Source organism: Mytilus californianus, unplaced genomic scaffold (genome assembly GCF_021869535.1).
Source record: "Mytilus californianus isolate M0D057914Y unplaced genomic scaffold, xbMytCali1.0.p SCAF_8, whole genome shotgun sequence".
NCBI classification, from domain to species: Eukaryota; Metazoa; Mollusca; class Bivalvia; order Mytilida; family Mytilidae; genus Mytilus; species Mytilus californianus.
In genome coordinates, this window is record NW_026262734.1 from 49,593,536 (window position 1) to 49,606,998 (window position 13,463).

Genomic DNA, 13,463 nt, shown 5'->3' on the forward strand with positions numbered 1-13,463 from the left:
TGAGGTCAATAGATGATATATCAACCTATGAAGCATATATATCGACCTCCTACTTTGTCCTCAGTCAATATGCTTCTCTTAGGTCGATATAACCTTGTGTCGACCTCATACAAAGGCTATAATTGTATAATATATACATTTGTCTTAGTTTGGTTAAGTTAAGTTCTCAGAGACCTATGGTCATCTTTCATTTGTGACATTGCCATCCCACCCACTCCCAGTCCTGTTATAATGTGAAAGGCTACTTAAGAACATTATGATCACTACAGTCTATATTTTACATTCAGGTTTTCTAATTAGGTATTTTTATAAAAAAATCTATCATGTTACCTACTGTTTTTTTTTATTAATTTTTTGTGTCACTTAGACCTACATATCATGCTTTAGCAAATATGGTTATAGTTCATTGGAACCCTGTCTTACAGATAATCTGACATATCTTCTCGATTGTCCTTATTAGTTATTTGTGATTAAGATGTTTTTATACGACCGCAAAAAATTTTTGTGGTCGTATATTGGTATGACGTTGGCGTCGTCGTTGTGGTTGTCGTCGTCCGAAGACACATTAGTTTTCGCACTCTTAAAAGTGAATGGATCTCTTTGAAATTTTACCATAAGGTTCAATACCACAAAAGGAAGGTGGGGATTGATTAAATTGCGAGTCGGGGGTTATGGTACCAACAGTTAAGAAATTAGGGGCCAAAAAGGGGCCAAAAATAAGCATTTTGTAACTTCCAGACATAACTTGTGTGTAAGTGTATGGATCTCTCTGACATTGTACCAAAAGGTTCCATATCACAAAGGGAATGCTGGGATTGATTTTGGGGGTAATTGCCTCCAAGTTTTAGGAATTAGGGGCAAAAAACAAGCATTTTATAGTTTCATGACAATAACTTGTGTGTAAGTGTATGGATCTCTCTGACATTGTATCACAAGGTTCTATATCACAAAGGGAAAGCTGGAATTGAGTTTGGGGGTAATTGACCAAAAAGCTTAGGAAGAAGGGGCCAAAAAGGGGCTAAAAATAAGCATTTTTCTAGTTTCCAGACAATAACTTGTGTTCAAGTATATGGATCTCTCTGAAATTGTACCGCAAGGTACCATACCACAAAGGGAAGGCTGGGATTGATTTTGGGGGTAATTCCCTCAAAATTTTAGGAATTAGGGGCCATAAAAGGGCAAAAAACAAGCATTTTTCTAGTTTCAGGACAATAACTTGTGTGTAAGTGTATGGATCTTTATGAAATTGTACTGCAAGGTTCCATATCACAAAGGGAAAGCTGGGTTTGAGTTTTGGGGTAATTGCCCTAAATGTTTAGGAATTTGGGGCCAAAAAGGGGCAAAAAAACAAGCATTTTTCTAGTTTCCAGACAATAACTTTTGTTCCAAGTGTATGGATCTCTCTGAAATTGTACTGCAAGGTACCATACCACAGAGGGAAGGCTGGGATTGAGTTTTGGGGTGATGAATCATAAGGGGGTTCAAAAAATTGGGGGGGGGGGGATTATTTTTTCCTTTTTTTTCTTTAGAATTTTCCATTTTAAATTGGTTATTTCTGATTTATATATTAGGCAAATAATAATGATATGGTTTGAAAAGGTAAATTGAAAATTTTTAAGTTCTTAGACCACTTTCATTCTGTGTCATAAACCTATGCTGTGTCAAATATTTAATTACAATCCAAATTCAGTGCTGTATCAAGCTTGAATGTTGTGTCCATACTTGCCCCAACTGTTCAGGGTTCGACCTCTACGGTCGTATCAAGCTGCGCCCCAGCGGAGCATTTTATTTTATAATTCACCGACGATCTTTTCATCCAGGATCAGCTTTAAGTTTTGATTTAGGGTAATACTGTAAATTTAGAAATTATTGCGAGGTTTTTATTTATGCGAATATTGCGACTGGGTGACTATCGCAATAATAAGAACTCGCATTAAGATGTCTGTTACATATGCAGATTTTCATGATATCGCAATAATTAATCTCACATTTTTGTCCACTCTTGAAAAATCGCAATAATAAATGCATCAAGTTGAAACAATCAGTTTAATATCGATGTCAAATTAGGGTTTGACCCAAATTTCATTGTTCACTGTTAATGGAAATGTGATAGTGTTAGCTAGGCATGGTGTCTTATTGACGCACATTTTTGTTTAAGTAAATAATCTAAATTTTATATAGTGTAATGACACAAATGAATGAGAAGATCACACTCATTATCAAAAGCTTAATGTCTTTATTAAATTTTGAACATGTAAACAAGTCATGGATATCTGATTTGGTTGAATGATTTTGACTTACATGTATACACTATAACTTTACTGAACTGCACTGGTGTTTTGTGATTTTTTATTAATCTAAGTTTGTCTATAAGGAGACACACCACTAATGTTTGGCCCCATTGCTTTCTATATTAAAATTTTCAATTTCAAGCATTCATACATATAGCTCTGTTATCTCAAGTTCAAATAAAGTGACAGCCATTTCATGTCAAACCCCTACCTTAGCTTACAGTATTGTGCTGAAAAAATCAACATACCTTTATTTGCATATAATAGTGACCTTCTGCTGTTGTCTGTTCTATGGTCGGGTTGTTGTCTCTTTGACACATTCCCCATTTCCATTCTCAATTTTATTCATGACAAACTTTAAAACCTACAGGCCTGGAGCTCAATTTTTGGAAAAATTTTAGTTTGATTCTGATGGCTTGTAGAGATGATTTTTACAGGCCTGAAAGCAATTTTACAAGCCTGGGTTGCTGGGCCTGTAGTTAAGAATGAAGACTGTTATAAGAGTATACTGGCTCCCAAAACTTTAGGAAGTGTTTAAACAGGTACTTCAGATCTGAGGGACAAGCAAAATTTCCCCTCCTTTTTAAATTTCGTTCAATTTTTTATTATTCAAAATTATTAGTCAAAACGTGTTCTTCAATGATCACCAGTCATTCAGCTTTCATTTGATACCAAAATTACCAAAATATTCTACATATTTTAAAAGCTACCGAGTATGTGAGAACTATTTTGTTTTAATTAGTACTAATTCCTGGTATGGCCTTTCTGACCTAGCCAGAATAAGGGGTGTTACACCATAAGAACTGTTGAAGTGTCCATTAAGGGAAGATGTACATGTTAGTTTTTCAATGATTTGTTGGGCTTTTGGCTGCTTTTCAGAGACATCCAATCTAAATAATTTACAAATTAATCTTTTAAATGCTCTAGTTCTGATATGTGTCACATTTCAGAACGGGATTTGTATTAAAGGATTTACTTTTAAATGAGCCAAAATAAGCCAAGTATGATGCAAATTGAAATGATTTTTGTCTCGCCTTGACGGAGTCAAAAAGCGAGACATAATTTGCTGTTTCCGGCATCGGTGGCGGCATCAACAATGTATTAGTTTGTGATTAGGTCTAGTTCATGGTAAACCACTAGTGGTAGGTCAATGATATTTGGTATGCAGTTGTATTAGCATTGGCACATCTCATTACCATGGAGATTATTTGGCCCTGCCCCCTCAGTCATGGTCTATTTACTTTGAAACTTTTGCTTAGTTTACATGTATTAGTTTGTGATTAGATCAGTTTAAGATGAACTGCTGATTTTAAGTCATTGATATTTGGTATGCAAATTTATAGGCATTTGCAAGTATCGTTTCCATGGAGATTATATAGCCCCACCCCTGATCATGGTTCATTGACTTTGAAACTTTTACATAGTTTACAAGATAATGTTTGTGTTTAGGTTTGTTTAAAGGGAACGACTTATAATAAGTCAATGGTATTTGGTATGCAGTTGTATTAGCATTAGCACATCTCATTCCAAGGAGATTGTTTAGCCCTGTACCTTCAGTCATGGTTCATTGACTTTGAATATTTGCATTACATACATGTTAAAGTATTGCAATTTTAATTTCAACATTTGCATTATCAAAATTACAAAAAGGCGAGACATATCTCTGTGATAACAGTTTATTAATAGATTGAGTTGTGGATGTGATGCTATATATTTTTAGGAAAACATATGGTATTCCAAATATTTGTTTTACCAGGATGCTATACATGAAATTTGTGGGAAGAAAATTGGAAACCTTTGGAATCTGTTACCAGGGCATGACAAAATTGCTTTGTCCTTTTGCTATACTTATTGAAGAAAAAAAACAATTTGAATTTGACTTTTAGATTTCTTGGTTTTTTATACGCCCTTTTACGGGACGTATTATGGTATAGCGTTGACCGTCTATCCGTCTGTCAGTCTGTCTGTCCGTTGTCAACATGTCGGACATTAATTCAAAAACGCTTTAACCAATATGCATGAAACTTTGGTGAATTGTTAATATCTAAAGACGTGATCTCCTTTTCGTTTTTTATAAATTTCAGATTTACCGTTTTCGAGTTTTGGGGTTTTATTCATTAAAAAAGGGGTGATTTTCCAGTTTTCAGACAAGAACTCAAAAACAATTTCATCCAATTTGCAAGAAACTTTGGTGAATTGTTTATTTCTATCGACATGAGCTCCCTTTTGATTTTTATAAATTTTAGACTATTCATTTCCGATTTATGGGGTTTTATTCATTACAAAATGGGGGATTTGCCATTTTTTGGACAATAACTCAAAGCATTTTTTATGAAACTTTGGTAAATTGTTTATATCTATCTTTGTAAGCACATGAGCTCCCTTTTGATTTTTATAAATTTTCGATTTTACGTTTCCGAGTTCTAAGATTTTATTTTATTTATAGTCTGACAACAGATTTACTAAGTATTGCGCAATAGCACAGTGTATTGCACAACAGCAAGAAATCTTTAATTGAATATAAATTCAATTCATATAACCAATTTCAAGTTCTTTGACAGTACATTTATTCAGAAACCTATTATATGTCAAATATTTAATTACAATTCAGACCTGTATCAAGCTTGAATATTGTGTTCTTTTTCTTGCCCCAACTGTTCAGGGTTGGACCTCTGCAGGCGTATCCAGCTGCACTCAGCGAAGCACTTTATTTATGCCCCCGCCGTAAGCAACCGTCCTTTTGTCAGTCTTTCCGTCTGCCTGTCCTTCCTTCTCGTTTTTCATTTCCCCTCTCCAATTTGAGTTTTCCTCATCCAAATTTTATGAAACTCATACACAATGCTAAGAACCAAAACTAGCCGACAGAGTTTGAATTTGGGCTGTGATCAAGTCATTTAACGTTCTAGAGTAATGCCCCTTTTTAACTTGGAAAACTGCAAAGCTTGAGCGGGGCTTTCATGTCCATAGACACATTCTTCTTATATTTTGTTTTATTTTGCTCTCTCATTGACAAACATTCCACATATTTCACATGTCAAATCAGAAATTTACAAGTCTGATTGAAATCCAGATCATGTTTCCTTGCTTTTGATTACTTTGATCTGACGACACTCCCTCTTCTTTCTGTTTTGTAAACATATTAACCAATTAAGGGAATTATTTCTTGCAAGTGTTGGATGGTAACTGTGACAAAATGTTAGGATCCTGAAAAAGTCTTCAAAACAAAAACTAAAACAGAATCTAATGTGTCAGGTCCTTGTAAACAAAGCATTGACACAGGAATGTGTATTGTAATCAGATCGGAAATTAATCTGATGTTTTTGTTATTGTGAAAAATGCTACCAAATGAACTTGAAAGAATTAAAACTTGTATTTTAATTCCTGCTTGAAATTCTGTACTAGATCATGTACAGTTATAAGAATATGCATTATTTAATATTGAATTATGTTTGATTGTGGAAGATTCATGATCACAATTACATGAATTATACAAGAAGGCATTAAACTCTGAATTTATGGTAATGTTTTTATGGTTGAATATTTCTAGCTTTTGACTCGTTTTATAGGAATTGAAAAATTTTGTCTCTGCTATTCCATGCTGAAGAATATTCTGGAAAAATGAAAGGGTTTTTAGATTCACTTAATTCGATGGAAATTACATACCCCTGTGGAATGATGATACCATATCATTTCAGAACAATTAAACTATAGAGTTGATTTGAAGCAGAAAGCAATGATTGAGTAATTTGAAAGCCAAAACCAGTACAGCAAAACTATAAATGTAAATGACTTAAAGAAATAGTTGATTATTCAAAAACCCAACCTTGAACTAGGTGAAGGTTGATCTTTGAAAACAATGGTAAAAAGACGGAACTTGTAAATAAACTGATCAAAAGATATCATTCAGAAAACAGGCCTATAGATATAAACACATTAAATGTTAAGAATTTTTTACATTTCTTAATCTTACAAGTACATTACAAAATTTTCGGTCACATTCTTGCATGTATATATATTAAAGTGAGTAATTTGGTTGACAATTGAATAAAATTCTAATAAAAATAAACTGATATATATTGCCAGAATGGAAATTTGTTGAGAAGTTAATTCTTTTTAAACAAAACACTTTGTAATTTGAATAAATTCTTTAGTCCCAAAAGTGGTTGTAATTTGGATAAATTCTTCAGTCCCAACATGGGTTCAGTTTAGAGAGTTCTTTGTACTTCAACAATGTCATGATAAAATGTGTTTTCATCAGACAGTCATTTTAGATAATCATCTGATGATAAAACCAAGACAATTTTTGCTTAACCATCATTGGATAATCCATGTGTAATACAGTATATTAAAGAAAGCTAAGTGGTCTATGAACATGATGAAAGACAGTATATAAAAGTACAAATCACCTATATGATCAGATTTGTTGACAGTATATGGGTATTGCAAGTATACATCGAGAGACAGCCATTTGTATTTTTGTATTCAACTCTAATTTTATGTAGTGCATAAGAAAAGTACTTTTTAAAAACAAATATACCAGAATATTTCTAGCTTTTGATTTGTTTTCTAGAAATTGCAAAATTTTTTGTCTGCTTTTCCAATCTGAAGAATATTCTTGAAAAATGAAAGGGTTCTTAGATTTACTTAATTTGATGGAATTATAGATCCCAGTGGAATAGTTATAATATATCATTTCAGAACAATTAAACTACAGAGTTGATTTGAAGCAGAACGACAAAACCATGAGTACTGTACAGTTAACCAATAAATGTAAATGACTTTTAGAAATAATTGATTTTTCAAAAAACCCAACCTTGAACTAGGTGAAGGTTTATCTTTGAAAAGTCAATAATTTGGTTGACAATTGGATACTATTCCAATAAAAATAAACTGATATATTGTGTCAGAATGAATATTTGTAAGAAGTTAATTTTTTTTAAAACAAAACCCTTTGCAATTTGAAAAAATATTCAGACTGGATGGTGGTGCATTAAAAGAGTTTTTTGTAAATGACATACTGAAATGTTTTTTTTTTTCAGTTGGACAGAGATTATGTCATTTTAGGTTATGAGAAACTCAGACAATTTTTGCTTAACAAACCAATCATTGGATAATCCATGTGTAATACAGTTTAGTAAAACTAAGACGTCTAGGAAAGAAAGTATATAAAAGTACAAACCACCTATATCGTCAGATTTGTTGATCATTTAAGCATAATTTTAGTATAAAGAATATCCACCATTTGTACTTTGCACTTTGATGACTTGACCATGTTGACTGTGCTTTTCTACAGCAGTTGATTAAAATTTCTGACCAGTTGATCAGTTTGGTTTGATAAAACAAATTCAACTTGGTCAGAATTTTGAATGAACTGCAATAGATGGAGATCATCATTTATAGTCAAGTCACAGTAATAATGCTATTATAGAGAATCATCCATTTGTATTTTTTTATTCCACACCTTGACCTTTATGAACTGCATAAGAAAAGTACTTTTTAAAAACAAATATAGTTATATACCAACTGGTAATATTTTTGATTTCGTATTGTGTTTTGAAAAATGTGCCAATTTGAACATTCAATAAAATTTGATAAATGTACCAGGTCAGTTCTAGTTCTAGTATACATATAGCTAAGCAGTCCTACATAATATAAATACTAGAATATATTGTGTTAGGTAGGAGGGTAGTATGTCTGACTTAGATTTCAAATCTCCTTTTATCCATGTGCATGTGTAAGTAAATACTAACTACCATATAGATGTCCCATTTTCTAATTCTGTTAAACATTCTAGAGACAGTACTTATTATGGTGACTATGTTACATGTGTTATACAACCTATCACCTTTTTAGCTCACCTTTTTAAAGGAAATGTGAGTTTTTGCCATCAATTGGCGTCCCTTGTTGGTCGTCGTCGTCGTCCGTCTAGTGTAAACTATTTCAAACATCTTCTCCTCTGAACTAATGAACCAATTCCAACCAAACTTAAGCTGAATGATCCTTAGGGTATCTAGAATAAAGTTTGTGTTTTATTTTCTGTTTCGTCAAAAAACATTGCCACCATGGTCTACCTGCCCTGAAATTATCAGCCAAATAGGGTATCTGATTTTTAGGTTATTTCCACTGAATTGATGATTTTAAGGAAATTTTGCAGTTTTTATACGACCGCAAAAATTAAAAATTTTTTGGTCGTATATTGGTATGACGTTGGCGTCGTCGTCTTTGTCTGGCGTCGTCCGAAGACACATTGGTTTTCGCACTCTAACTTTAGTTTAAGTGAATGGATCTCCATGAAATTTGACCATAAGGTTCTATACCACGAAAGGAAGGTTCGGATTGATTTTGGGGGTTATGGTACCAACAGTTAAGGAAAAAGGGGCCAAAAATAAGCATTTTTGTAACTTCCAGACAATAACTTGTGTGTAAGTGTATGGATCTCTCTGACATTGTACCACAAGGTTCCATATCACAAAGGGAATGCTCGGATTGATTTTGGGGGTAATTGCCTCAAAATTTTAGGAATTAGGGGCCAAAAAAGGGCAAAAAACAAGCATTTTTCTAGTTTCATGACAATAACTTGTGTATAAGTGTTTGGATATTTCTGAAATTGTACTACAAGGTTCCATATCACAAAGGGAAAGCTGGAATTGAGTTTGGGGGTAATTGCCCAAAATGTTTAGGAATTGGGGGGCCAAAAAGGGGCCAAAAATAAGCATTTTTCTAGTTTCCAGACAATAACTTGTGTTCAAGTGTATGGATCTCTCTGAAATTGTACTGCAAGGTACCATACCACAAAGGGAAGGCTGGGATTGAGTTTGGGGGTGATGAATCATAAGGGGGTTCAAAAAATTTTGGGGGGGGATTTTTTTTTTTTTTTTTTCTTTTTTTCCTTTTTTTTTTTCTTTTAAAATTTTCCATTTTAAGTTGGTTATTTCTGATTTATATTTAAAAGCAAATAATAATGATATGGTAGGAGATACACACCAAACAGGATGTGTAAGTTATTATATAATAAGTATTGTGCAATAGCAAGAAATTTTCAATTGCACAGTATTGCACAATAGCAAGAAATCTTCAATTGCACAGTATTGCGCAATAGCAAGAAATCTTCAATTGCACAGTATTGCGCAATAGCAAGAAATATCCAATAGCACAAAATTGCGCAATAGCAAGAAATTGTCAATTGTACAGTATTGCGCAATAGCAAGAAATATTCAATTGCACAGTATTGTGCAAAAGAAGATACTTCGTATAAATTGCTTATTTCTTGATCAATTTCAATGGGGTTTTATTCTTCAATTCTTGGGGTTCTTTAATATATAATAATATTCTAACCGTGTATTAAGTTTTTGGATTTTGGGCCCAGTTTTTAAATTGGTCCACATTGAGGTCCAAAGGGTCCAAAATTTAACTTTGTTTGATTTCGTCAAAAATTGAATTATTGGGGTTCTTTGATATGCCGAATCTAACGGTGTATTTAGATTCTTAATTTTTGGTTCCGTTTTGAAATTGGTCTACATTAAGGTCCAAAGGGTCCAAATTTAAACTTAGTTTGATTTAAACAAAAAAATGAATTTTTAGGGTTCTTTGATATGCTGAATCTAAACATGTATTTAGATTTTTGATTATGGGCCCAGTTTTCAAGTTGGTCCAAATGGGGGTCCAAAATTAAACTTTGTTTGATTTCAACAAAAATTGAATATATGGGGTTCTTTGATATGCTGAATCTAACCATGTATTTAGATTTTTGATTTTTGGGCCCCGTTATCAACTTTGTCCACATTGAGGTCAAAAAGGTCCAAAATTAAACTTTGTTTGATTTCATCAAAAATTGAATTCTTGGGGTTCTTTGATATGCTGAATCTAACCATGTATTTAGATTTTGGATATTGGACCATAATAGGTGAATGTCCAATTTAAAATTTTTAAGTTCTTAGACCACATTCATTCTGTGTCAGAAACCTATGCTGTGTCAAATTTTTAATCACAATCCAAATTCAGAGCTGTATCAAGCTTGAATGTTGTGTCCATACTTGCCCCAACTGTTCAGGGTTCGACCTCTGCGGTCGTATCAAGCTGTGCCCTGCGGAGCATTTTATTGGTTATTATCTTGAATATAATTATAGATAAAGATAAACCGTAAACAGCAAAAATGTTCAGCAAAGTAAGATCTTCAAATAAGTTTCATATGACCAAAATTGTCAATTGACCCCTTAAGGAGTTATTGCCCTTTAAAGACAATTTTTCACAATTTGTTCATCTAGTTTAATTGCTTACTTTAAAAAATCTTCTCCTTTGAAACTGCTGAATTAATTTCAGCCAAACTTGGGCTGAATGAGTTTAAGAGTATCTAGTATAAATTTTGTATTTTATTTCCTTGTACGTCAAGAAACATAGCCACTATGGCTAAAATGGAACATAGGGGTAAAATGCATTTTTTTGCTTTTGAAGAAAATATGACAGATACAAAGAACATTTAAATGGCATTTTTAAGCCACTCATTAATACCGGTATATATTGAAAAGCAAAAATAATCATTGATGAAAGATTAAAGCAAAAAAATTACAAGTGAGCGATTCCGGCTCTTGAGAGCCTCTTGTTTATATGACCTATATTTCAAGCTTGAGTGGTTTTATTGAAGACTTTGCCTTTTAAGGCCCATTTTTAGATTTGCCCATGAAAAACTTCACAAAGACCTTGAACTTTCACCTCGAGGTCAGAATATCCTGAGATATCAAATTTAAAGGCTGATATTTTTCTGATATATAAAATTAAGACAAAGTGATATTTTACTGAGACATCAAATTTATGCAAAGGTTTATATTTTTCTGAGATCCCAAATTATGACAAGATAATATTTTCCTGAGATATCAAATTGAGGTAGAAATGTTACTAAGGTGATATTTTCCTGATAAATTTAGGCAATATGATATGTTTTTCCTGATTTTATAATAATCACAATATTAGTGAAAATAATTAAAACCCCAGATTAGAAATTTGGATAAAAATCCACTGACACGAAACCTTCTTTTAAAAGGAAAAATGATGAAAATTGACCAAGAGAAACCAGCATATAATACAATATATTCCAGAAGACCGCTATTTATTGAACGTATTGATTATAATATTGCAAAAATACTGCAATAAAATATAGATGATATGGGGCTAATCAAACAAAACTTTTATTTTATGTTCCCTGATCTGTATCTACATTGATTATGGATATGTAATTTAAATCATTGGTTTTTTAAAAAACAGACGTCCCTTCAAACAATGGCATAATTGTCACGGGGATTTTGTTTGTTTCAATTACAATACAGTCGTCAATTTAATAAATAAATAATTGGTTAGTATCATGAGTATCTAGTACCAACTTTGTTATATTTCCTACTGGGAATATGTTTAATTAATGTGTATTGGCCCAAAGTTTATTGGCAGAATATAGGCTTTCTTATCAACTTCTGACAGAGGTAAGCGGTGTTTTTACTTCACTATATTTTCACTTTGTTTTTTGGAAGCACATCTGTGTGTAAATAAATTTTTGAAGACAACAAATAAACAAGTTTTAATGGGTATAATTGCAATTGTGAAGTGTTTACTTGAAATTGGCTTATTTATATTTGAACAATTTGATAATTCTATTGGTTATGAAACAATGTTCTTCCATTTATTTACAGATAAAGTTTTAGATTTTGCAAGAATTTTCACTTCATTAACTGCAGGCATTTCCACTAATTGAGTTGGTATTATGAATTGATGTTCAGCTAATGGAGGAAATCATACTGTTTGTTTTCCTCTGTTGTTGATCAGTAGACTGATTAAAAGCAGAGAATTTCCTTAATGTTCAATTTAAATAGTTTTGCTGTTTGGGAAATGACAGTTCACCCACAAAAATTAAATTGCATGAAATTTTACATTTTATAAGCAGATCCAAATAAAAAAAAAAAAAAAAAACAGCAGTTAAAAACAAGATCTATAAAGTCAATGAAAATAGTTATTAAAAAAAATTCTGGTCAACTGTAGATTTATTAAATAATTTGTTTTTCAGGAGTTAGTGGTATATGTGGGTACACAGATGTATCACACCTCAGATTGACTCCAACCCGTAAGAAAAACAGAGTCTCATCTACTAGTAGTACCACAAGGTAAAGTACAGTGTACTGCTGCAAAGTTTCGTAAAACTACATTTACTTTATATTACCATGTTATTTAGAAGGTTTGTCAGATTGTAGGAACAAACATTTTACAGATACTGATCACCGTGTGAAACCCTCATGGCACCCAGTAGTCAAGGTTGTTAAACACTTCCTAGTAGTATTATACAGATTGAACCAATCTCATTGAAATACAGACCCTGTGTGTAAGCTTTGCTAACAAGGATCTGACAACGCTCCATTTTACTTTCTGTTCTGGTAATCATTACATCAGCCAATGAAATTTCAGCTTTCAAATGTTTGAAGGTGTGTGTCAATCCGACAAAACCAGAGAATTCCAAATGGTCTTTTAAACAGAAAGTAGAATGGAGTGTTTTCAGATCCTTGTAAGCAAAGCTTGGACACACACGATCTGTATTTTAATGAGATTGAGCTTGGACTTGTGTTATTAAGATCAATGATTATTTGTTCTCCCTTAAAATCCCTTTTAAAAAAAAATCAGCTTTTGCAGATGTTGAAACTGCTGTTTTGTAGCTTGAAGTGTTTTTAAAAGAAAACAAACACACTGTAAATCCAACATCTCTGCTAGCTACTATAAACATAATATCAGTGATAAGCTATTATCATGTGATGTGATCAATTCTTACCTTGGCACAGGTAATGATGGGTGTTTGGAATAATGCAAAAATTCAAACACACCCTATATACTGGTGTAGAATCCATATAATGAACTTTAAAGTTTGGAATTGTCTTTACCTGTTCCTGGGCACACACATGTTATATTGATCCTAAGAAATGATTATCACAGAGTGAATTCTATACAGTGATACATGTATTTACACTTTTTTAGTCCAAAGAAGTACAGTTAGTTACATGCATTTTGTAAACAGCAAGGCAATCCTAGGCCTTTTCTATCACTAAAAATAAGTAATTACAGATGTCCCATATTTCTCTTCCATCAGTTTTGTTTTTGGGATGTTGAGTTTCAAACAATAAAATTTGGAAAAGTTATAAAGAT

General features: G+C 32.5%; 1 protein-coding gene across 1 annotated transcript in view; it reads left to right on the forward strand.

Moving 5' to 3' along the window:
- LOC127712138 (calcium/calmodulin-dependent protein kinase kinase 1-like) overlaps positions 1-13,463 on the forward strand; it is a 99,366-nt gene that overhangs the window by 11,309 nt on the left and 74,594 nt on the right. The window contains exon 3 of the mRNA XM_052218399.1: positions 12,340-12,436. Within this exon, the coding sequence (XP_052074359.1) occupies positions 12,340-12,436 (97 nt within the window). The remainder of the gene's footprint in view (positions 1-12,339; positions 12,437-13,463) is intronic.